Source organism: Paralichthys olivaceus, chromosome 17 (assembly GCF_024713975.1).
Source record: "Paralichthys olivaceus isolate ysfri-2021 chromosome 17, ASM2471397v2, whole genome shotgun sequence".
NCBI lineage: Eukaryota > Metazoa > Chordata > Actinopteri > Pleuronectiformes > Paralichthyidae > Paralichthys > Paralichthys olivaceus.
This window is the reverse complement of record NC_091109.1, coordinates 3,922,083-3,948,125: the sequence shown is the minus strand read 5'-3', so window position 1 is coordinate 3,948,125 and position 26,043 is coordinate 3,922,083. Positions and strand designations below refer to the sequence as shown.

General features: G+C 40.1%; 5 protein-coding genes across 6 annotated transcripts; 3 read left to right on the top strand and 2 right to left on the bottom strand.

The window, feature by feature from the left end:
- Positions 1-1,428: 1,428 nt before the first annotated feature.
- On the bottom strand, positions 1,429-3,983 carry mix23 (mitochondrial matrix import factor 23). Of its 2 annotated transcripts, none has more exons than XM_020087319.2 (5): positions 3,678-3,826; positions 3,126-3,251; positions 2,881-3,027; positions 2,337-2,396; positions 1,429-2,258 (listed from the first exon to the last, which is right to left on the bottom strand). In XM_020087319.2, exons 1-5 carry the CDS (start codon positions 3,714-3,716, stop codon positions 2,196-2,198), a joined length of 435 nt encoding a protein of 144 aa, XP_019942878.1. In that variant the 5' UTR covers positions 3,717-3,826; the 3' UTR covers positions 1,429-2,195. The 2 variants fall into 2 exon arrangements, with proteins under 2 accessions (XP_019942878.1, XP_019942877.2); XM_020087318.2 differs by lacking the exon at positions 3,678-3,826 and adding an exon at positions 3,834-3,983 and having other exon boundaries at positions 1,945-2,258.
- Positions 3,984-8,225: 4,242 nt separating this feature from the next.
- fam162a (family with sequence similarity 162 member A) lies at positions 8,226-11,327 on the top strand. The gene is made up of 5 exons (XM_020087655.2): positions 8,226-8,392; positions 9,135-9,236; positions 9,663-9,774; positions 10,329-10,437; positions 10,578-11,327. Exons 1-5 carry the CDS (start codon positions 8,350-8,352, stop codon positions 10,689-10,691), a joined length of 480 nt encoding a protein of 159 aa, XP_019943214.1. The 5' UTR covers positions 8,226-8,349; the 3' UTR covers positions 10,692-11,327.
- An 850-nt stretch (positions 11,328-12,177) lies between these two features.
- On the bottom strand, positions 12,178-18,553 carry kpna1 (karyopherin alpha 1 (importin alpha 5)). The gene is made up of 14 exons (XM_020087654.2): positions 18,418-18,553; positions 17,547-17,680; positions 17,089-17,202; positions 16,884-16,983; positions 16,669-16,763; positions 16,368-16,499; positions 16,091-16,179; positions 15,876-15,975; positions 15,540-15,703; positions 15,142-15,220; positions 14,931-15,056; positions 14,670-14,797; positions 14,176-14,351; positions 12,178-14,025 (listed from the first exon to the last, which is right to left on the bottom strand). Exons 1-14 carry the CDS (start codon positions 18,536-18,538, stop codon positions 13,838-13,840), a joined length of 1,746 nt encoding a protein of 581 aa, XP_019943213.2. The 5' UTR covers positions 18,539-18,553; the 3' UTR covers positions 12,178-13,837.
- Positions 18,554-19,860: 1,307 nt separating this feature from the next.
- Positions 19,861-20,689, top strand: nanos2 (nanos homolog 2). The gene has a single exon (XM_020087405.2). The coding sequence runs from the start codon at positions 19,930-19,932 to the stop codon at positions 20,428-20,430; it is 501 nt and encodes a 166-aa protein (XP_019942964.1). The 5' UTR covers positions 19,861-19,929; the 3' UTR covers positions 20,431-20,689.
- Positions 20,690-21,766: 1,077 nt separating this feature from the next.
- LOC109629548 (uncharacterized) lies at positions 21,767-24,951 on the top strand. The gene is made up of 8 exons (XM_069512105.1): positions 21,767-21,866; positions 21,965-22,078; positions 22,248-22,392; positions 22,518-22,631; positions 23,267-23,411; positions 23,519-23,667; positions 23,761-23,900; positions 24,057-24,951. The coding sequence occupies exons 2-8, from the start codon at positions 21,979-21,981 to the stop codon at positions 24,206-24,208; spliced, it is 945 nt and encodes a 314-aa protein (XP_069368206.1). The 5' UTR covers positions 21,767-21,866; positions 21,965-21,978; the 3' UTR covers positions 24,209-24,951.
- The last annotated feature ends 1,092 nt before the right edge of the window (positions 24,952-26,043 follow it).

Below are 26,043 nucleotides of genomic sequence, written 5' to 3'. Positions count from 1 at the left end.
GCGTGGTTCAGTCTTGCTTGATTTCCAGTCAGCAGAACAGAAGGTCAACTGTCACTGGATACACTGGCTGTGGTTGTCTGTTGTTCACACTGGCAGCGTAGGTCATAGAGCTCTGGGTGTTTTTCAGTCTCCACAATAAGTTTTATGTCATCAATTCTTGATGAATGGTCCAAGATGGGAAGAGTTGTTTACCTGTTGTGTGTGTGTGAGTGTGAGTCTACTGCCCATCACCTGAAGTTCTTTACATTAACTTTTAGCTACAACCTTTATGAGGTTTCTAGTGTGACTATGTATTTCCTTGTATAAATCTAGTCCTATGTACTCAGTACCAGTACTATACAGTCTGAAGCTGTGCATCTCCTGCAATTATTTCAGAACAAAGCTTTAAAAAAAATAATTAAAGGACACGCTGGAGAGCTTTTTACTTTGAAACGGGTACAGTGAAAATGCAAACATTTCTGTTTTGCTTTTGAAATTTAAATCATTGGCACAAGAGCTCAGAGAAAAAAGTAATGAAATTGAAAATGTTTATATATTTATATATATTACACAACAAAGTCCACAGGTCAATTTGAAAATGTATATTTCTATGTTGAGTGGTTATCAAGCTCATTTGTGGCTGTTGAGTGCTTATGTTGCTCATGTAGGTTGTTCTAGCGCACATTTTTTCTTCTTTTCATTTACTTTATTATTAAACTATGGATCATCAAATGGGTTTTCCAGGCTGATGGGTGGTTTAGGTTTGTCACCAGTATTATATTCTTTCATACGACCCAAATTTCTAGAAATGCCTCTGAATACACCTCCATACATTTGTAAAGCACTTTGAATACTCTTGTGTCTGCAAACTTGCAATACCAGTATCAGAGAAGAGTCTCATTTAATCTTCCGAATCCAAACCACACCAAAGTAAATCCTGCACACCCTGCAAATTCAAGTGTTGAAACTCTTCCATTTAACACACACTCACACACAGTGAGTTGAAGTAAGCAGTAGTTGTGTGACCACATTGCATTGACTTTACTCATAATCTTGTGATCTTGTTCCTCGTTGTTCAGCACATGTTGCATGACTGGTTCCTACAAACCAATGAAATAACCTTTAAACTTGTTTTTGTTAAATATGTTTACTTTGGAAAGTAAAATCTAATTTTCTCTTATCTCATGATGTGCATTTTGTTTGTTAAAATGAGTGATAAGAGGAAATAGTGATTACATTTTTCTCAACTGTCATTTTAAGTAGTTTTTAATCACACTGATGTTCCTTTAAATGTTCATTTTCTATTTATTTTATTTGATGCTCTAAAAACAGAGTTACAGGTTTAGTGTGTAGAATGTGGTTACATCTAGTGGTGAAGTTGCATGTTGCAGCTGAATACCCCCCCCCCCCCCCTTCCAAATATGAAAGAAAACCAGTGGAAACCTTCAGTTGTCATAAAATCTCCAAAGGTGTTTAGTTTGTCCAGTTTGGATGACTGTAAAAAACATGGCAGCCACCACAGAGAGGATCTGCTCCACATGTAAATATAAAAGAGCTCATTCTACGGTAAAGAAAAAAACAATTTGTACAATTTAGATGAAACACACTAGTGAAAACCTCACTAGGATTATTTTATATTCAATTTCTGCCAATAGATCCCTTTCACCTAAATCTTACACACTGGACCTTTAAAGCTCAGACTGTCTTGTGATTGAACCGCTGCTCCACTAAATGATCACAACTGCACAGACTCTGGCTCCAAATGACGTCAAAGGCACAAGATGGTGGCACCCATGTCCAAGATATTTTGGAAGTGGAGGCAGGTCATCCCTGAAATGGAGGCTAAAAACCCCATCTGACTCGCTGCCTTTCTGAACATTTGCATTGTGGATGAGTTTTAAAATAAACTGTACCACTCATTTTCATTTGGATGCAGAAAAGACCGAATCAAACAGACAGCCAGCGTCACATGAAAACATTTCACTGTCATTTAAAAAAAACAACCTCCTTTTGTACAATGATTCTCATTAAAGAAGCACATGGGACAGTTTTACAGCGATGGTAATGCAATACAATAATCACAGAGGAATATACTGTAAGTGTGATGGAAGAGAGGTCAGAGAGGTCTGGATGGTGAAGCGCCTGCAGTCACGACTCGGCAGCAGGTCACAGTGTCAGCTCCAGTCTGGGTTTAAACCTCGAGTGAGCAGCACATCTCACTCAGAGCTTCGTTTCACCTTCGGAGGCGTGTAGTGGATTCTGCACCTTTCACTGAAAACCTGAAGAAAAGGAATCAATGACGTGTTGTGCAACGCTGTGTTAGTACAGGATGTTTACACTGATAATAGAGAGCATACCTTCAGACTTCTATCATTGACAACTTCTTCAACATTCAGCTCTGACTGCATCATCTTTAACTGGAGACAAGAGGGGGGGGGGGGTGAAAGATAAGAGATTAGTCTTTAAATATAACAGACATGATTCTGTTCTGGTTCTTATCAGTCATGACTCGACGACCAGCGGTGAAGGCAAATCGCTGTTAACACTTGATGTTCCACTTTGTCGCCAGTCCAAGAAAACCAAAAATCCCTTGTTTTACTTTTCAACATTAATTTTCATTCGTAGTGTTTTCTGTAACTAAGCAACCAACTGGGGCGTTGACAATCTACTTCTTACACCAGCACGCACATAGCCAGTGTTCACGAATGGTCACATGATGTGCTTTTACAGGAGAGAGTATAAATCAAGGGTCTCTTCAACTGGGATTAGGTGACAAAAGGTTTTGGTTTTGTAATTTAAGTGAATTAAGTTCAATCCTCTCTGAAACAGAAACGTCTTTCAGCTTCAGATGGATCGACTCAACAGTAACGCTCACATCTTACAGCCTTTAGGTGGACGTACTTTGGTCTGCTCCTTCCTGAGTTGCTTGATGACTGCCAGGTCGTCACCGTCTTTTGCTCTTTCCTCACGCAGCTGTCCCACCACCTCAGATGTTTGGGCTATACAGGCCTTGATAGCTTGGTCTCTGCTCAGATGGGCGTCCATCATCTGTTTGGCGCACACAGAGGACAAGAGATGAATTGCGGAGAAAACTCTGGAATCGTCACTTCTGAGCTTTTTATTTCAGTCTCGGCCGTCGCACTCACAGATTCATACAGCTGTTTGCATGTTTGTGTGGCATCAACTTTGCCTGAGAAGGAAACTGTGGGCACAGTGGTGTTCAGGGCGTGGACGATGCGGTCATCCATGGTGCGCATCACCTTCAGCACCTCCTGAGAAACACACAGCGGGACACAGAGACAGCCAGCAGCTTCAGGTCAACTCAAAACCATCCAAAACAAATATATATATATGTATATATACATATATATATATATGATTTTCAGTCAGGAGCACTTTAGTCAGGTGATTTAAATTTTTGCACTAGTTATCATTTGTAGTGTGGCTCTATTCTGGGGCATCACTGCCCCTCTCTGGCACACCTCTCACATTAAATATCTGATTTTATTCTCAGACTGTTGGATTGGAAGGACTTCTGAGAGCCTGAGGAGGTGATAGTGAGCAGTCTTTTTTTTTTTTTTACAATTTGACACAGCTATATTACTTGATTTTAACTTGTGCTTCCAGAAATAAGAATTAGTTCAAAGCATTTAACAACCTCTGCGTGTCATAGTTTTAGTTCTACTGAAGTACTTTACTTCAACCACATGCAGCCACTTTTCTGATCGGATCCACATCACAGTGATCAGGAGGGTCACACCGGAAATACACGACACGGGAACCTCCGAACCACAACGATTCGGACTGACACCATCGCGTGACACGACCACACAAATAGATCTGTTTAAATTTACCTGGAACATTGAAAAGTCCTCACAGTTTAAAGTCCCACTGGGCGCCGCCATAGTGGACTGAGGGGTCCTGCATGGACAGAAAGCCAGAGGGCTGCTCAAGAAGGTGCCTGAATGAATATATGTCGTGTGTATATCAGATGTATCCATGATGTTCGATGGTTCATCTCTGAATAAGTGGAGCTAAGAATACGAAGAAGAATCCCTTCATTCAAATTAACATCAGTTCATATAGTGGAAAAATAAGCCGCATCATTTTTGATGAAATGCTGGTGTTAACGTCCTCTCTCCAACGATTACATTACTTTAGACATGTACATATTTTTTTAAACCAGTAAAGCTCTGTCAAAGGATTCATATATGATTTTTAATGCTGCACAGTTTGCACTGCATTGTAATTATAACAAAATATCATAGCAAGAAGTTTGTTAAAGGTTCAGTGTGTAGAATCTAGTGACATCTAGTGGTGAAGTGAAATTCACAAGCTTTTAATCTTTATTTTCACTCAGTTTCTCTTCAGTTTTGTGCCTGGCTGAAGTTTCACTGATTTTGGTTTTGGCTCCCTCCAGTGTCAGAAGCTGAAACTGAAACTATAACCATCTTGATCGACCTCTGCAGCATATGTCATAAACCCTACCTCCTACATGTCAGCAGATGGGACATGGACCAAACTAAAAAGTCAACATACACATTCAATACATTTTTCTCAACTTCCCAACTGTCATTTTAGATAGTTTTTAATCACACCACATTTTTGTATTTTCAAATTACCTCAAATCTTAACACACAGTAGTAAAAACATCACTAGGATTATTTTGTATTCACTTTCTGCCAATAGATCTCTCTCAGCTAAATATTACGCACTGGACATTTAATGATCAGTCAATTAAAAGCTGGTTTTGCATTACATATTCAACCTAGGTTTTTAGGTCATAACAGGAAAAAAACATAAATGAATCATGTAACTTCAAAGTATATTCAGCATGTACATTTCATAGTCATACTGTATATGTATTTTTCCAACAAACAAATCCACTGACTCTAAACCAATGAAATCTATTTTAAAATGCAGATTTTTACATTTCGTATATAAAAAATATATGAAATATAATAAAATAAATATTCATAAAAAAATAAGTCTATATTTAAATCCAATAAAAAGAGGGATATCCTATCCTACTAGTCTACAATTCAGTATTAGTTTGGAAGCCATCGAAAAAAACATCCTATTAAAATATTTATGCAATAAGAAGTTTAGTCCTTATAGGATATATACACTATGAGTAACATCTGAAGAACAATGACCACCTATGACACAGCTTTGATAATACAGGGGTGGAGTTAAAAACCTTACTTTCGACTTGTATGAATTTTTTGAAATTATTTAATTTTTTGAAATCACTTTCCAGTTGAATGTGTTGGGTAAAACCAGAGTACCAAGAGAAAACCCCTTTCCAAATCAAAATCTACATTTTATCAATGCACTTCACATGGAATGTCAAGATTTTAAAAATCTGAGAAACCGAATAGTTCCTGGAATGAGCAAAGAAATCCATCATTAACTGGAAGAAACTTCTAGGAGAAGGATACTCAGTGTGGGACGGCCAAATGCCTTGACTGGTGGCTATTAAAACCTTGAGAAGAACCTGTAGAAGGCATTGGATTTTTTGGGTGACTTTATGAGCAGACCTTTGAAGGAAGACACAATAAAGTTTTCCAGTACTGGGTCTTCCAATTCCAATTGAATGAGAACGAATACAAAACTGGGCCACTTTTGGGAGACTTTTTTCAAAATGGTTTTGTCAAGGTGTCTCATCTTTTCTGGGGTGATCTCAAAATCTTCATCCTTGATTTCGCTCCATATATTTGCGAACAACCGCTCCACGATGGTGTTTGGGGATCTGAGAGTGTTCAACACCTTTGCTTTAGCAAAGATCCTCGAAACAAGCTTCTGAACGATAATCCTAATGTGAAATGTCTGTCCTTCCACTGTTGGATCTTGCTCCCTGCTGACTGGGCCCACTGATGCAACGTTTTCTAAAGTATGGGTTATCACCCTGGAAGTGAGACTTTCAGACTGTGTGTGAAGCCACCACCTCATTACTCCAAGGAAACACCACACTCTGGCAAGGATGTCAGCTGAAACAATCACACATGACGGACAAGCTGTGATGGTCTGCTTTGATCGTGAGGTAATCCTCATCCTTTCTATGTGAGCGTTGAGGATATCAATCAGCTCATTGATGTAAATGTGGGTTTTACCGCTGAAAATATCATCTAACCATTTTGACCCATTCTGCCCCCGCTGAATCTCACTAACTGCTGTTGGAAGCAGAGTGTCAACATCCATCATGACAGACCGCAGTGACATTGACAGCCTGTTTTCAACTCCGGGGCTGTCAAAGTACATGTTATTCAGTTTCCCCACAATATAACAAATATACTCTTGGGCAAACTGCTTTGCAATGCATGTCTTAATTCTTCCAGACACTTTTTTCATCAAGGGTGAGCTCTGGTCTGTTTCTGGATTATTTTTGTCTTGCAAGATCATGATTTCATCAACAATCATCTCAGCAACGTCATCTGCAACATTCTTAATCTCTAGACTGGAGCCAGATTCCATCTGTTCATAATCATAGTCTGATGTTTCATTGGAAGAAGGTTTTTTGAATTGAGAGACTTCCTTCGTAATGGTCTCCTGGACAGTTTTAGATGTTGCAGACATAAGACTTTCCCTGTCTGACATTGTCTTCTGGAGTGGTGACTGACAGGAGTCACGACTGTCATCTTCATTGTCCAGTTGTTGGTCGACCTTCCTTTTGCTCTTACAAGGTGTACACAGATTTTTCAGATTTCTCATGAGTCCTCTGATCATTTGGCCGGCCTGATGAATCATACCTTGGAGTCTATTTGGGGCTGTGACACGAGGAGCTGTTGTGTTCACACTGTCCACATCCGTGGAAAGGACAGAGTTGACACACTCTGTAATCTCTTTAGCAGTCAACTGTGTCAAGAGCTCTGAACTGACAGATTTGACCTCATCTGGAACGCCAAGAGCCTGAGCAAAAGCCTGAGGAAGTGTGTTGCCCAAAGAGGAAAACACACTTTCCTCAGACACAGGAACAGATGTGTTCTGAAGATCCTTCACCGTGGATTGTGTCAATAAAATGACAATTTCCAGCAGTTTCTCACCCAGTAAAGTTGTTGTGGCCTCATCAGGTTTACCTGATTTCAAAAGATTCCATTGCTCTGGTGTTATCTCTTTAAAAAAGGGCGTCACAATGGGTAGAATACTGTCCAGGTCCATCTTTCTGTTTCTGATATAAAACACTCTGTTTTCCCAGTACTACATCCAATATACAGCTAGGAGATATTAGAGATGAGATTATAGCACACTCCATAAAGAACAAACATCAAAGATAAAATTCACATCAAAAAAGAATACACACACCAAAAAGACCAAAGATAAAACACACCAAAAAGAACACACGGATCAAAGATAACATACGCATTGAAGACAACTATAGATTTAGTCTGACATCATAGCACCAGGCTTTCCAACAAACCACGCCCCCAAATATTGGCTGTCGCTTTTACTAGGCAACGGTAGCTACCTTGGGAAGCCATGGGTTTTCAGTTGTAAAAACAGTTTTGTTCAGGAGTTTGTTTGTGTAAAATAAGTTATAATCTTGTTGGTTGTTGGTTATTTTGCTGACTTTTTTAAAATCGAAATATAAACTAAAACATGAATAAATTAACTTGTTGAGTGTCAAACAATGAAACATTTTCATGTAGAAAAGAGAGACATTGGGGTTTTATGACAATAAATGTATGCATACGTATATACATCTGTATATTCCTAAATCTTTTGGTATAGAAGAGACTAAGGGTTTAAAGGTTCAGTGTGTAGAATTTAGTGATATCTGGAGGGGAAGTTTTTATAGTTTAGCTGAATACCCCTCAAGAAAACCACAATTCATACAATTTAGATGAAACACACTAGTGTAAACATCCCGAAAATTATTTTATATTCAATTTCTGCCAATAGATCCCTTTCATCTAAATCGTACACACTGGACCTTTAATGGATTTATGGATAATTTAAACATTGCCCCATTTGCACTGCACTGTGTCTATGTTGGCATTTTTATATAACAAAAGATTAAAGCAAGCCGCTTGCTAGTGATAAATTAAAAGCTGGTTTTGTTGGCTAACAGACAGCGTCATATAAAATCTAACAAAATCAATCAAAACATCAGATAAAAAGTCACTTTACACTTTTAAGCACATTTATTTCAAGTGTTGTTTCACACTTATACACGATTTTGTTTTTTTGTTTTTATCTTGAAAACACCTGCGTCATTTTTGATCAGGCACCTGCACCGGGCTCCTGTGATTATGTCACTGGGTCCTGGGGGTGTGGTGACTTTCAGCAGCTGAGAGCAAATCGCGGCTCCTTCGCTTCACGCACTTTAATGGATCACCTGACGCGTTGAGTCGTATTTCACTCATTTCAACCATGAATTTCGTCAGGTCGCGGCTTTCCATCACCAAACTATTAGGTTCGTATCGTTTGCTTTGAGTTCTTGTGGTGTTTCCGGATTGTTACTCGCTAAGTGTATCGCTAAATTAGCAGAGGAAGCTAACAACCCGACATTATACAACTCCTGCATTAAAAGAACCTGTTCTTTAGTTGTTCTACCATGTTTCTCACGTGGATACACCTAATGACGAACACAGTTCCTGTATTGTGACATTTGTAAAACACCGTGTCACTGCAACACTGAACAAATTGACACACCTCCACATTGTTATTAAAATTAGCAGCACACTTCTTATCTTCTGTGTACTTTATCCATTTACTTGTATATGTATTTGTGTATGTTATACACCATTACGTGTGTGGATTAATGTTTGGGCATAACATTTCATGGTTATCCGCAGCTTCATTTATAATTCCATCCGGGATATTTAGTGCTTTTTACTGTTTCGTGAATATTATACTGACAGAAGATTGTAGTCAGCTGGTTAATGTCAAAATAATCCGACAATAGAATAATCATCTAAATCAGTGAATCGTTTCTTTGATTTCAGCAACTGATGTGAGAATTTGATGATGCATCATAAACAGATGTTTATATCTGCACTAAAAGTTTGAAGAAGGTCACTTGGTTCTCAGGATATAATGTTTTCTATATAAAAAGGATTGGGCTGATAAATGAAGTGCCGATCAATCTTCCAGGTGATGAAAAAGCATTGTTTGTGGCAGACCTTCAGCACATTATTATTATTTGATTTAAACAGGTCAGCGATGCAGACACGTCACAGAAACATGGAGCCACAGAGGGATGTGCAATAAACCACAGGAGGTGAAAACAGAGCCTCTGCCTGCAGCCCCAGCAGAAGGTACTGCTCTGGATCCAGTTCAACCACAGATATTCACCACCATCCATTTGCTCTTAATCTCTAATACAATTGTAAATCACATAAACACAGAAATTATCAATATAAATGGAAAACTGAGCTCAAATCACTGTGGTTTGAAAGGACTACTTAAATTAAGCTTGTCAAAATGATCATAGATAAAACACTACCATGTTCATTTGTAGATTACTTTATAAACATTACAGGTCATGTAGCAAGTGTGTGAACGGCGCAATGGATGGAGGGACAAAGGAAGTGGGGTCAGAGTCTGGAGTGTTGGATCTAATGACGGGGGCTTGTGAAACTGAATGTTTCTCTTTTCTCTTCACAACGTGGGAGTCCAAATATGTTTGGACTTCCGCTCTGTTTATTTGTTCTGTTGATCGCGTGCTTTGTTCTGTCGTACAGCATCTCGTCCTGCGTTCAGAATCCCAGGCTCCAGACCCTCAGAGATGGACAAGAAATTTTTGATCTGGTCAGGACGTTTTAAGACCCCAGACCAGATACCAGAGCTTGTGTCGTAAGTAACCTCTTCCTGTTTATACCAGACCTCCCAGCACACATGAATGCGATTGGCTCGGTGTGTGATTAAGTTAAATGACTGAGATAACTAGATGAGCAGCATTGAGACTGCTGTAGTTCAAACATGGGGTTTGTTTGTGGCTGGAGGTAATTAGTGACCCAGGGTAGGGATGATATCTGATGTGGTGCTTTGATAAAAGACCTGATTGTCACGCATACAAACTGCAGACCACCTCCTCTACACACGATGAACATTATACATGTTGACAGCTGAAAAAGGAACACACGCGTCACTTTTAATGATATGCGTGTGTGCCGAGATGAAAAGCATTGCAAAACATATCAACAAAGCATTGACGTGTTCCAAATGTTTTTGTCATGTATAAAACTGTGTTATGATATAAAATTATATTCAAATTTTAAATGACGCATCTATTAATGCTCATTTTGACGTCATTTTTCATGAGGTACAATGTTTATATTTGACTCCCAAAATGTATTCAAAAAGCCCTAATATTTTTTTATTTTTTTATTCATCTGCCTGTACCTCAGATATGAGATGATCGATGCTGCCCGAAACAAAGTCAGAGTGAAAATGTGCTATCTGATGATGGCGACCACAATATTGGCGTGTCTGTTCTCGGTGATCCTGGGCAAGCGGGTGAGTTGACAGTAGAGGAGTGCATTGTTTGCATGATTCTCCAGTATCTGTTTTGAGAAAGAGCAGTATTGGTCCCAGGTGTTAGCTTTGACTTTGTTGTCTTATGAATGAACAGTTTTACATTCAAAAATTTTTTGCAGGCGGCCGGACGGCAGGAGTCCCTAACTGCTCAAAACATAGAGAAAAAAGCTCGGTGGAGGGAGGAACTCCACAAACAACAGGAAGCTGCTGCTTTGTCTGAGAAAGCTCAGTGAAGGAGAACTGTGTGTCCCTTCACAACTATGTTCCCTTCCTACTGTATGTCTCACAACGTCAATGCTCTCCACTCCGATTCCTTTGGAGAAATAGAGCAGCTAGAAGATATTGAAGCAGTCAATACTGAGTACTTTGAACAACCAGCAGATTGACTTTAAACAAACAACAATGGGTTATTTAATTGTTTTGAAACCCAGTGTGTGAATGTATCAAGGTTAAAAAGTGAAACCTGTTTTTCAGGATGCTACACTTATCATTATTTGTTGTGGTATCACTTATTTGTATTTGGAGAATGCAAACAATGATTTTCAGATTATAAATCAGTTGCACAAACCCAACACATATACCTCTCAAGCTCTCCAATAAAAATGCCTTAGATGTCCCTGTTTTTAAATTTGCCTCTAAGGAAGCAATATTGTTTTTATCCGCCTTGTAAAGACACTTCAGCCCTCAAGGGTTTTAAATGGTCTTCAGTTTTTTAAAGTGAACACCAACAAGCTGCTCATGCTTCAATGATCCACCTGGACAATCCTCTATCCTGTTCTGTCATTAATGTAATCAGGCTTATTTGTGAGATGTCTTTGTACATGGTGATCACCAAGATAATTCAGTTAAATAAAGTATTGCTCATTGAATATGTGAATCTGATTTAATGACCTGATCTTGTTCTGCTTCGTCTAAACGTAAATCTAAAGCTGAAGGTTTTCATTCAAACAGAAATTATTGAGAATATGACCTGTATTTTTCAGCATGGTGCAGTTCAAGAGGTGCAGAGGCTTCACCCAGTGTGTCCTAATGTTAAAATAACAGCATCAAAATGAGTTTGATGGTTCACTGACTTTGAATAAGGAGAATGTTGCCGCTTTGCTTCCCACTCCCCACCCTGAACGTCTGTTCTTGCTTTATGTAACTTTGGAGAGTTAGTAGGATCTCCTTAAAGTGTGGAGCTTATTGAGATTGGCACAATTGGGAACAGCAAGTTCAAAAGTAATGCTGAACTGTCAAACAGTTTCTCTGCAATGTTCAGCAAAGACACTTTAGAAATATGAATAATCCTAAGTCTGAGTTTATTGTATGTTACAGCTGCAGCTCCTCTAGTTCAAGATGTCAGGGATCATGGGTAACATCCACCGCTCAGTTGTGTTTCAGTTGGACTACATAGTCAGAGATTGATAGGCTGTTTTTTCTCGACATAAAAAACACTTAATAGCCTGAAACGGAGCCGAGCAGAATTTATCACCCCTCATGGCTGCACAGGGCGACGTTTCTCAGTGAAATATACATCTATTTTTGTTGTTGTAAATAACGAACCTGTATTTGCTGCCTTATGTGAGTTTCTGTATTGTATGCCAATTTTGAACCAAAACTATAATTGGCTTATCATATTTTTCAGTGGGTGAAAGTTCTTCCATTAGTCTTATGGTCATAAATGGATCAACAAATACTGTGTCCCACTACAGGGAAACTACTTCACTTACACTGTGGTTCATGAAACAGCTTTTATGCAAATGGCATAACAGGGGATAGGTGCACAAACTCAATACAACAAACAGTAATGAACATGTAGAGCTGGTCATCTCTTACAGAGATTAATGACAAAAGTAAGCAATGTAAAGAGGACTTGGTAAACAAACATTCAGTTTAGCTAACTAAGATGATCACCAGTCTTTTCAAGTTTTAATCTGGATTTTTGTTGTAATTATCTGGAAGGATTTCTGTAAAGATTATGGCACCATCAGCAACATGACAGACCTAAAACCTAAACATCCAATTTTCTGAAAAGAAACCACATAATAAAGTTCTTGTAGCTTTGCTGAGGCAGTATGATCTACTGTTTGTATTTAGTGTACAGTTTGAGTCCATAATTTGCTTAAGTCCCTTGTGTGAAAAGTAAAGAGTGAAGAACATTGTAATCCTTGTCATTACCAGAGGGGGACCAAGGATACAGATCACACCTCTCTACACCCAACTTCCTAAGGAGGGAAGAGCGGCCTTATCAACCAATTAAATAGTTAATGTAAAAACTACGGTCTTTTCTCAATGAGGCATCAGTCCTGAACTAAAGTGCTGCAAATTAAATGAAATTATTGTAAGATAATAAAAATTCCCGCTGGTTTGCTGCTGGACAGAATCCAGGGTTAAATAGTCTGTTTTGTCTTGTCCAAGTCTGTCCAATTGTCTCAGTGCGAGGGAAGACTCCAATACCCATGGTTCCATGGGGTTATTCATTTCACACCGGAGGCAGTCTTAAATCTTCAGGGATGGAGCCTGTGCAGGTGAAAAAGTCCCATTACTGGATAAAGGAATGTATGATATGAGATCCAGGATGGAACACAAGCAGCCTGGTGTGTCACCGACAAGCTCCACCCCTCAGCAACACAGTCAAGTTCCTGATTTGTCCATCTGTTGTCACTTATCCAATGGCCGGAAAAAGAAGCCGAGGGAATTCAACTCCATTTGTTTTATGTCGTGTTAGTGCCTTTCGTCAGTTCGGTCTTAGGGGTTGGGGACTGGCCACGTGGCCCTGCTGTGGGCAGTTCAGCCCAGTGACCACAGCTTAACATGTGGTCAACGTCTCACGGTCAGTCCAGTGTTTAGGTTAGATCATTCTTCTGTGTGGGTGTGTGGGACTTAAAAATCACGTCCATGTTTGTCTGTCTTGTGAGTCATTTATGCTTAAATCAGACAAGCAGAGCAGTCCTAAATCTCCCACTAACTCAGAGATGGGAGTCGCCAATCCCACGGGAGGGCGGAGAGAGGTGCTTATCATTTGGGATGAGCTGAGGAGGAAATTCAAAAAGAATTGAAGAGGGACGTATAACAGGGGAAAAGTGCTAATACACGATGCTGGGGCCTGAGCAGGTTGGAGGGACTCGGGCACAGAGATGAGCTCAGCGTGACACTGAATTTTGAATGAAACCTTCACTAACTGGCTGACAAGACGGTAGAACTCAAGCCACACTGGACGTATGTGCACACACACGTGCTCCTGTGATGTTAACAATTTTTCAAAATCATGACAATGATTGAAAATTGATCGTTGAGGGTCGTCGTCACCCTTGATCATGGCAGTGGGCAGAGAGCGAGAGAAATGAGCAGAGGTGAGGATGAAGGTGGAGCACAGGAGGAGAGGGAGGATCTAGCATTATAGCTGGAAACCCTCCATCGGGGCCTCGCACTGCTGGAAGAGAAACTGCTGCTGCTGCAGGTCGACGGCCGGTGCCAGAGACGGGTCCTCATCGTCGGTGTTGAAGTAGCGCTCGATCAGGTCGAAGGCTTTCTGGTAGATTTCCTGGTTCTCGTGGCCCTGCAGGAACTCCAGCTTGTCCAGACCTGAGGAGAACAGAGGGATGTCATGAACGTTCTTTGGTTTCAGCTATTTAAAAAGAAGATTTTCTGTTTTCATATTACTCTAAATTGAATGTTTTGGGTTTCCTAAAGCTCTGAGGATTTTTTAAATTATTATTTAACATGGACACCTACCGTAGGCCTCCTCGATGAGTGCACAGTAGGGGTTGATGCCTCCACCTCTCTTGGCCTCCAGCTCACCCAGTCGCAAGATGTTCTCCAGACCGTTCAGAGCCACCTGAACTATTTTGGAGTCCATAAGTGTGAGCAGGTCACACAGAGGTTTAATGCAGCCCAGCTCCACCAAGTGCCTGCAGGGGGCAGTACACAAAGACACAAGAGTACATAAGACAAATATGATAAGCAGTAGACACATCCTGCAACAATGGCTAAAAATACACCACAGCCACTACTTCAGCTGAGAGAAGGCCTATCCAAGCTACCATTTTAGAGGATGATGGAAACAAGAGTTGAATGTTTGAGCTTCAATTAACAACCACTAGTTTAGCCTCTGAATAAATTCTGAAAGATTTAATATAAGATAATTTTAGGATTTTAACACAATTGACCTTTTTTGTGCAAAAGGAAAATATCATGTTTAAATATGAAAAGTATTGAAATGGTTGTACCTGATTTGCTCTGCAGAGCCCCCTGAGGTGGCGTTGGTAATGGCCCACGCTGCCTCTTTCCTTGTGCGAAACTCTGCTACTTGCAGGATAGTGATGAGAGGAGCCAGCAGACCTGAATTCATTACCAGCTACAGAGAGGGAATGAATAAAAGGAGCCTTTACATTAGGAGGAGCATGAGACAACATTTAAATCTCTGTGATTAAACAATTTCAAGGATAAGAAAAGCCACAGCGCACAAACACACAGACACACACACACACCTGTATTTGTGCTCGGTTCCCTGCAGTGATGTTGGAGATCGTCCAGCATGCTTCCTTCTTGATAGACTCCTTGGGGCTGCTCAGCAGGTGAAGTAGGGACTGCAGTGCTGAGCAGTTCAGGATCACCTACAAAACAACCCCCACTTATTACAGTCAAACTCAGAAAAATTCACCAGTAAGTATTCAGTTTCTGTGGACGTGTGGCTTTTACCTGTGTCTGTAGATCATCTCCAGTGACTATGTTCCCAACAGCTCGCAATGCAGGGGACACCACCTTATAATCAGAGTGCCTAAAATGAAGCAGATTTGTGATGCAAGATCACTAACATGTTCTTTCTGAAGTTTGATACTAATGACACAAAATAATTTACCCTAACGTTTCTGTATGTTGGCAATAATAGTTTTTTTTTTCAGAAGGAAATACTTTTTGAAGTGTCACACATCCTCTCCTGACAGACAGTTTGTCACTGCTGGTAATGAATTAGTCGAACTTGAATAATGTCAGGGAATAGTCTCAACACACCCACATCTGGAATGCCCTACCCAATGTAGTGATGACTGATGGTGCACATAAGAGATTTTGTTTCTCCAACAAAACTTAATTCTTACATCAGTAATTCCACCAGCCTGCGACAGACTCCCGAGTCAATAACAGCCTGGATTTTGTCATTGGGGCCATCAGATAGGTAGGAGAGCGCCCAGCAAGAGTCAGCCAGGATGTCTGTGTCATTGACGAACAACAGCCAAGATAGCACACTGAGACATGGGGAAACCTGGAAGAAAAAAAAGAAACGTGTTGGGCAGACACATGTTGGTGATAAGTTCAGTGGGTGCCACTGTTTCCCAGTGTAGATATACAGAAAGCCACTTGTGACCTCTGAAAAGGAGATATGGCATATAGAGGTGTGCTGTTACCATAGAGGCATGTTTATCTTGGCAAATTACCTTAGCAAAGTCTGGAGGTGGGTTTTTTCCTCTACACAGGTTTGAGAGCGCCCACACTGCGTTCCTCATCATCGTTAGACGATTCTGTTTGGCCAATAACCTGCAAGAGTTATATAAAGCATATTTTCTAAAGGGCACAGAATTTAAGATGCTCTGTATTTGTAAATGTTACATGATTTAAAATGGAGACAATTTGTCGCTGAGCTGCTACTTACTGCACCAGGGATGGAAGAATGTTGCAGTCTATGACAAAGTCTCTGCATTCTGTGCTGTCTCCTGCTATGTTTCCCAAGGCCCACACTGCCTGAGGGGGTAAGCCATTATTTCAGTTATACACACTTAATATCACTAGGGATATAAAAATGTTTTCAATCACCACTATGTTTTATTCATTTAAAAGAGCCAAGCAGGATATTTATAGCAAAACTGGCACATTAATATGGAGAAACATCACAAGAGACATTTTAGTGACTGTCAGTGAAAACTTCTTACTTGTTCCTGTACGTCTTCAAAGTCCGAGCTGAGCATCTCTATGAATATGGGCACAGCTCCAGCCTGGATTACCACCCGTGTCTGGTGCGATGTACCTGACGCTATGTTGGTCAACACCCACGCAGCTTCAAACTAAAACAATATCAAACAATCAAAATATAGAAATGTATTGATTTATTAACGTGCGTTGGTCACTCAGGTAAGATATCTGTGAAAATTAGACAGAGTACAAGTTGTTTGAAAATGTATGGTCAGGACAGTGAGAACACAACATTACATTACTAAGATTTAATGAAAGTACCTGCAGCGTGCAGTTTTCTCTCCTCCTCAAGAACTCAACAAAGCACTCCACCACCCCTGGAGTGGCAATGACTTCGTTAATGGGTGGGTTAGGTTCTGTGTGTAAAGATTGAGAATACAGCAAAAATTAGCTCTGCAATATTGGCATTAAATTGTCATCCCGCATTATTAAGAAACACCGAGATAATTGATTGAGGTTAAAATGATTAATCTTACCTTTAGAAAGGAGTTTTCTAAAGCGCTGAGTGCCTATTAGCTGCTGTTCTGGGGAACTGGAGAAGATCATTTGAGTCATATCCTCAGAGATCGCCCCACCCTGTGCAGCATTGGAGGTAAAGATTTGACAAATGTCACATCTGACTTTATGCTAAAACTAAGTATGAAAAAAAACCTATATTTAATATCATTATTTCCTTCTCACCATGAGTGGGTCCATGTTGTTGGCCTGGGACTCCAGGTAGCCGCTATCAGCCATTCCATCATCCTCCAGGTTGCCATCATCCTCCACTGTGGCGACATTCCTCCTCTTAAACAGCTGGAACACAATAGTTTTAAACTAAATTACTTTGGCCTTCTCTAGATCTGCTCTTCCTCACCACTGTGATATAAAATAATAAATTATATTGGATTCAATGTGAATGTAGCGTGTCTACAGAGGTCATGAGCAGCTGAGTAGATCATCCTTCATATGTGGACACAGGACACATCTGCATTTACACAGTGAAAAGAAAGTAGCAGACCTCTGGGCTCACATGTTCTTAGCGATGACCACAGATGTTAATACCAGATCAGTTTCATGTTGGTATGCGGTAATAAATCCTTTATTGTGTATAATTTGCGTTAAGAAGACGTAAATAACTTTGTCTGAACTTTGCTCACCTGTTCATCCTTCTTCTGTTTGCGGAGCTGTAGTCCTTCCTCTTCCCTCCTTCTCCTCATCTCATCTGTGTTGAGAGACTTGTTCTTGTAGCTCTTGAGTCGTGCATTGTCCTTACCCTGATTCATTGTGCAGCCTGGGAACATGCAGGGATACGAGTGTAAATAATACGTGGGCACATTCTTCTTTTAAAAACAGGTCTGGAGAAAAATATTGTGACTAAACAATTGGGAGCTGGGCACTGTGATGAGATGGTGACCTCTTGTATTGCACCAGTTGTATAACAATGCATGAATGTATCTTCAACCTAGATACATTGCAGTTAGCTGTCAGGATGAAAGCTGTGAGCAGCAAGTGTTCAGGAGGATTATAACACGATCATACACTAAGGACGCGACCTGGATGTGGAAACTCCATCTGTAGAATAATAAATAACGAAACAGGGGCTCGTTCCCACCATCAAACATTGTTAAACAAATGGGGGCATCTGAGGATACTAGCTAACCGGTTAGCTCTCTGTGTTTTCACACTGCGTAACACACAATCAACCAAACAAATCGTTATGTAACGATGCGGTGTGCCTCCCCTACTCATCACAAAAGCACAGAACAATATTAAATGGAAAGGAAGGCTACATTAAGACAACTAGCTAACGTCATAGCCGTTGATAAGACGAGCTGTTGCCAAAAGCTAGCTAGCTGGCTAACGGTTGCTAGCTGAATTAGCTGACGTTAGCTCTGAAAAGCAGCGTTAACGTTAGCTCACGCGACAGCCCGGTGTTTATCAAACGTAGCCGACATGACGGATTTAACCAGGTTGTTAAAACGAAGCGTTACCGGACACAGACAGAAACATGGAGTGTTATTATCCCACCTGTCAGATCGGGCTCAGTAATCCCTGCTTCTCTAGGCCACCGTCTGCACAGCCGTCGCCGGTACGCTACTGCGCATGCGTGAAATCCAGCCCTCGATCCCCCCGCCCCCCCCTCACCCATCCACCCACGCGACTTTTCTGAAAAGAAACAAAAAACTAGAACGTGCAAAAAAAAAAAAAAGTAAATATGTCCTCGAGCCGAGGTTAAAGGCGACAGAGGGCGAGTCCACAGCCCGACAGGTCCATCAAAGAGCCGCGGAGAGGTCAGGCTGCGTCCCCCTGGTTTGATCTGGAGCTCAGACGTCCCGGCGCCAACGATCGTTAGTGTGGACTCATGGTTCCAGTGCCCAGATGCATGGACAACAGAAGACAATACACAATAACAACACGAACACACACGCACACGCACACATACAACAACAACGAAAAATTATTACAGTAATAATGATGAAGATGATAAGAATAGTAACAAAAATGATGCTATTACCACTTAATAATAACAATAATCACCTTCATTATCAATTTTCTTTTCACAATTTTCAAAGACAGACAAGAAACACAATGATAATGATGATAAAAGTAATAATAAAAAAAAATAATTTAAAAAAAGCACATTTTTTATTAATATGCTGATGATTAAAAACAGTGAAAACAGGAGACAATATAATGAAAACAACAATATTACTATTTATCACCGCACAATCTCACACACAATATTGTCCATATTCTTGAAAACAAATGTGACAAAAATTGTGGATCGGCAGCAAAGGTGATATGAGCAGCGAATCGTCAGAGAGGCATCTAATTTGGAAACACACACAATTATACATGTAAAGAAATATAGAAAGTGTAACTTTAAAAACAAATCAGCTTAATTCCTTCTTAAGGCTTAACAGTTGAGTCTTAAGAGTTCTTTTGTTATTGTGATAAGAGAGGTGGTGGTTGCAGGTGATGAATGACACCTCTGTCTGACCCTTACAGGTGCAATGTCTCCTTGTTGGATAAAACAGGCTTCTTTCTCTAATGTCACACTCCTCTGACATTGCCAATTCTTTCTCTACATTACAACACAACTCACTTATTTGTACTTTATTTCATTGTGCTTTTACCCTTTTAAAAGTTTTGAGAGCTGATAATAATATATATTTATCCATTCATCAGGAAAATATCACATTTTTATTTGTTTTATTTCTATTTTTTCTGCTTGAACTCATATGCGGCCAATTTCCTTTTCGTCAACTTTGCCAAAGAGGTGCCATGATAAAATCTGTGGCAGTTATTGGTTTTGTTTTCATGCAGAAAAGTTCATATTATAGATGTGGTGATTTTCCAGAGGGTGATATTAATGTTAACACCAGTTAAATGACTCCTGACATGAAAGACGATCACCCAAATTGCAGACACCTGCCATCAATAGCCAACAGTGTTGCGCTTTAAAGCCAGTGTCAGAAGCCTACAAATAGAAGGAGGAGACGCACGGGCGCACAAACTTTGCGCGTGAGCTCTTTAAATATGACAACACTGCAGGGAGAGGTCCAGGGCTCCCTCTTCACTGACGGGGACGGCTTCGACATGTGGCACGACTACATGAACCTGGGCAGGCTCCTGGAGAGGCTGTGCGTCAGGCGTGAAGCGGAGCGCACGGACCGAGAGGGGCCACAGTTGGAACCGGTGGCACACTGGAGCCTCTTCCGAACCTTGTCCGATCCGCGGGAGGAGGACAACAAACTGTCCGCGGAGACGAGCTCGGCCAGCAGCTTGTCCGACACCAGCTGCGGCGCCAGCGTCTCCTCGGACCACTGTCGCTTCTGCAAACAGAACGGGGAGTCTCCCAGGGTGTACCGGTCACACAGGCTGAAATCCAACGACGGCAAGGTCACCTGCCCCATCCTGCGCAAATACACCTGTCCCACCTGTGAGGCCACCGGGGACCAAGCACACACACGCCGGTACTGCCCGCAGACGCAGAGGAGGGGAGGTGGGAAGATGCTGTCCAGGTCCAGGTTCTGGTAGCTGGTGATGGACAGTGAAGGACTGATGACACTGAAGGGACTGTACATAATTACACGTTTGGATCATGTGTTCATGTGCACAGACTGTTGCAGGTGCAGCCTTTGGAAATGTGCAGTTTGGCTTGAGTCATGTTTGAGACTACAGCTGCCTTGTTTGGTATATATTTGGATTTAAATGTATGCAGTTTTTGTTATACAGGTAATCTATAAATGACTTGTCTTTAATCCTGCAAATAAAACTTGATTCCCATGAAGCCTTATTCAGTCGTATTTTATTATGAAATATCACCGTTAGAATGTAATACTATTTTGATGTACAGTTAAATATTGTGCTTTTTACTCAACACCATTTATCTGTCAACTTTGTACTTTACAAATACAGACAATATAAATATAATACACATATTACAATTATTATTATTTTACCAGCTACAACATTAAATTGAACCCTGTTGGAAGTCATGACATTCTTTCAATTTCATAACATTTTATAGACAAAACAAACATATTGCATGTTTTTACTTTTATTTGAGTATAAATACAGTAAAAGAGTGAAACTTTCTCATAGTTAAACATATATGTAGACTAAAGCTGTGAAGTGCTGTGACTGTGCAGACTTTCTTACATGTGTTATACAGACTATTCATCAGATGCACGTGTTTACTTGGTGATTCAGTTATTTGTAGGTGTGGATTTTGATGAGTGGGGAGGTGGGTGTCCTAAAAACTGAAGCTGTGGTCCAAAGAGAAAACAAATCTACAACAAAGAACCGTATAACGACCACACAGAGATGGAAAACAAAGCAACACAAAGCAAAATGCAAACGTTTGAGTTTTGGCTCCTGGGTGGGGTCTTCAATCTGTGCACATGCAAGTTATTACAGAATGTGTGAATGTTCACGATGACTGACTCAGTAATGAACATCTTATCTGCTCTTTTCTGTTGTTGTTTACTTTCAGGTTGAAGCGGTGTTTGTTTTCACCTGCGGACCCACTGCCCTTGAGATGTCTCCCTCCTCCATGATGAATGATCTCCAGCTGGCAGTGGACAAACACTTTCATTGGCTGCTCATGAAAAGGGCTCTTACCTGGTCTCACCTGCCCGGCTGTGCTGATAAAGGCCCGTTACCAAACACGACCACTGGGACAAAGTCTGGCTTTTATAAATGATTAGAATTATGTATCACAGTTATACAGTGGGTTCAGTCGCATGAAAACAGAGGGCACCAGAGGGAAGTTTTATAATGTGGATGGTATCAGTTTCACACATGTACACGTGCTGAGGGGCCATAAAAGCTTCACAGTTACACAACCTGTTCTATACGATGAAATAAAAGCCCCTCCCTGAAAGCAGTCTTTGTGTTGCATTTCCACTGTTTTCATCCAGGAACGCACAATAACCGGCACGTCAGAGGCTTGGTGATTCATACTAATACTGGTAAAATTCTGCTTTGATGCTAGATTATCAACATGGTATTTCTAGAACTAGTTTCTCATATTATAATGTGTTTTAATTTCTAATACTTGTATTTTTAGACCAGTTATCCACAATGGCAAAACATAACGTCAGCCTTCTGATTGCGCTGGTCCTGGCACTGGTTTTCTTCATCATCACTCTGGTCTTTAATGCTCTGGCAGGGCCGGGAATATGTAAGTCTAACTCTTAATTTATACACAATACTTTGTCATATATAAATAAAGTATTTGTCATAGAACTAGAAATAATGTTGCATCTTTTGAGCTTTGATTATGTAAAAGTAATAACAGTGTTTGTGGTTCAGCTCTGAGATTTATCAGTTTTGAATTTGCGTCCCTTCAGATCCTTTTCTGCGGAGCACCGGTAACATTTCCGATGAGTTTGTGACCCAGATCACACCTTCAGGATGGACCTTTGCCATTTGGTCAATCATTTACACCTTCCTGGCTTTAGTGGTGCTTTACATCTTATCTGGCATCTGTAGGAAGTAAGAACCCACCTAAAGGAATTGTTTTCTACGAAACCAGCTTATTTTAGTTTCCCCACTCTGAATCTGGGGAATGTTGTGTACTCACTGTGATTTGTTTACCTGTGTGTGATTTATTTCTTCAGGAATGCATATGGTTACGTCTACTGCAGCCCTGCTGTTTTGCCACATGGGTTTTTCGTGGTTTGGTGTTTAAACCTGGGCTTGAACACAGGGTGGTTGTTCCTGTGGGACAGAAGGTGAGACGTTTGTTGTGTTTAAGAGACTCAGCAGAACATTTCTAACTGTAAATGTTGATTCTTGTTCAGGCTCATGGGATTCTTGGGCCTTTCCCAGCATGCTTAGGATGATGTTCAGATCACTTCTGAGTCCTTAGTCAATATAATCTGCACTTTATCTGCAGAATAATGGAGAAACACTGTGACTACTTCAAATGGATGTCATTCATATCTATATATCACATTGTGTGATTATTTTATCCTATGAGGACGGATCCTTTCTTTAAATGTTTGAAATGTTGTTTTGGGAGGGTTATGTTTTTTTTCTCATTGACATGAAGGTTTTACAGATTTTAATTTTGTACAAGGTAAATTTGTGATGCATAACTTGAAAAGAAGGACATCCACACAACAAATGAAAATATCAATAATAGCGCATTAAAACAAAAGGAGTTGTGCCGAAAAGTGCTTTACAATCATGGTAAAAAAAAAACAGCATGACCACAGATAAAAGATTAGATAAGAACAATGCTACAATAAAAATGTGATCTTTATTTTACTGGACAGCACCAAGATTGGAATGCTCAGACTTTGTGTTGTCCGGTTTAGCTGCAGATGATCACATGTAATGAAACGCATTGTCATCTCGGTCAAAGGTTGATGCCTGCTGCTCTAGTTGTCCTCATCCTGATCGCCTTGACCAACTACCTCGTAATATTCTTCTCCTGCTACGCCCTCCACAACTATGGAGCCTGGCTCAACAAGTACCACAAAGTCGACATGTGGCTCCACCGTGTGTTGGTGAGAATGAGTTTCCTACCTGCTGCCTCCCACCACCATCCTTTCTGTAAACTCGATTCTCCTCATGTTCATCTTCTGAAACATCTCTTCTCTTTTCTCTACTGCAGATTCAAAACGGTGTCGCCACATATGCAACATGGACGACCATTGCGTCCCTGGTGAACCTGGCTGTGGTGCTGGATTATAATGCAAACATGTCCCAGACGGATGCTTCCACTGTGTCTCTCTCAGTTTTGACTGTGGTGTTATTTGTATGGTGAGTGCAAAGGAGAGAAAAATCAAGTTGTACATTTAATGAATGAATTAATGAATATAAAAAAACACAAGTTAATGTGTTTGTCTCTCACAGGTTTATGCTGGAAAACTCTGTCCTGGACAAACATGTGAGGTTCATTCACACCATTTACCCTGTTGTGATCTGGGCACTGACCGGTGTGTTCATGGGAAACTACAATGCTGAGAATCCAACTCGCAACAATATCTTCATTGGTGAGGAATTAACAAAACAAATCCTAATCATTCTTAAACAACTAATATTCATTTTACCTGTTCAAATCATCTGTTTGTCTGCATTCAGTCTATAACAACAGCAGACGCATACTACACACACTAACACTTCCATCTGCTGCTTTTTCTTCACCACAGTCTCCCTGTTGGCTGTAGCGTGCGTCTTCTTCGTCACACGGGTGGGTTTGTTCGTCTGGAAGCAGATCAAACATCCACTTTACGAAGATTTCAACCCTGAGGCCATGTCTCCGATGGAAATCGCTGGGAAGCAGAAAATGATTTTTAAGTGACGATGCAGCTAAATATTTTCCTGATGTGTGGACTCAGTGTGGTTTCTGTATGAGCTGCACTTCTAAACGCTCTGTACATGTAGTAACTGATGACTTTTGTCTCGGAGACGCTGCAGACACAGGAGGAAGCTTCATGATATAAATGTGATATGAAATTATATTAACTATAACATATTTGTCGTCAAATTCATTTAACATCTCACCACAGATAAATATAAGGACTCTGATGTTACTTTTTTGTTCATGAATTGTATCTTTTGTTTTCTGCACTATTTAAAGAAATATCTTTTCCTCAATTTTAAGCCTTTATGAAATAATTTGGTGAAATTATAAATATTGCAACTGTTTAGATAAACAGTAATGTCATCGTACAGAAAACATCATAAGTTGAATGTCCTGACACTGCATATTACAAATCATGCTATCGTGTGCGGCCATATTCTGCCTCCGCTGCATGATAACTTACATGTTTACTGCTTATTGACTCTATACTTGCCTGACGCTTCCCCCAGATGCAGTATGTTTACATACTTTACTCCATCCTAAGCCTTGTAATAATGTTTCTGTTTTAACCTTTTTCATTCAAAGAACTTTGAGCTGCATTTTATACTAGAAAAGTTCTTGATAATTAAAGGTTATTATTCTTAGTAGTGTTATAAACTTAATCACTGTGCTACACAGCTTTCTGAAAAATAATGTTGAAAAACTACATAAATAATGTGATAAATACATTAAAAAACATTAAATACTTTTATACATGTGCTGAATGTATTTAATTAAATTAATGAAAACAACATAAACAGGACAATTGGGTTTTGAGCTCCTTTTTAAAGGTGTCTCACAGTCTACAAAAGTTTTATGAAAAGAAAATATGGTTTGGAGTCTGAATGGCCTCTGTGATAACTACAGTGATTACTACTGATTGATTATCACCACTGGCTCAGGAGGGTCAAAGGTCACGTTTGACCCTAACCCTTCCTTGAAAACATTCAAGGAATTTTGCTCGTTGAAAACAAAACATTGAGGTGGACCAATATAATAAAGTACCAGACTCTCTAGTGATTCAACTAATACAATTGTTACAATCTCTGCATTTTATTTTATTTATAAATGTAATCATGTATCATGATACAACTTTCTTCTTATATACATTTACATTAGTTAAATGTATTCTAATGTTATTCATTCAGAGGCCACATAAAGGAATAGTTTCATATTATGAAGTTTCGCTGTACAAATATTGACAGTTGCTCTTTTATGATCCACGGCAGTGACGCAGAAATGTATACGAGATAAGAGACACACGCGATGCCATGAGTGGTCGTTATTCTTCCTCTTACACAACTAGTTTGTGTATAAAACCGGCAGTTCCAGTGCACAGTGCCTGCTGCTCCTCACTCTGATGACTGCGCTCCTACAGGGAGGAACAGAGAAAGGTACGTCTCCTTTGACTTTATCAAGTCTTAATCATGTTGTTAAGCTGTCAATGTTTTATTATCCTGGACAAATGCAGCCTATTGTTGCAGCACGTGATCCAGTCCAACATTATACAAGCATAGTTTTGTAACTTGATCCAATTCTGTCCTTGAAATTTGAACCTTAAAAATAACTGACTTCAAATCTCAGACCTTTTTAAAGGTTGTCCTGGTGATACGCTTCAGAGGGGGTTATAAGAGAAGGTATCTTACCGTAATTGTCTCTGCAGCCTATGAATGTGCTGAATAAGGTGATCATAATAAACAGGCTGCCCCTGAGGGAGGTCAGAGGTCAAGTTCAAACGCAGGTCATCACCAGTGAAGTTGGATGGAATCAACATTAACTGTCTTTCTTCAGGA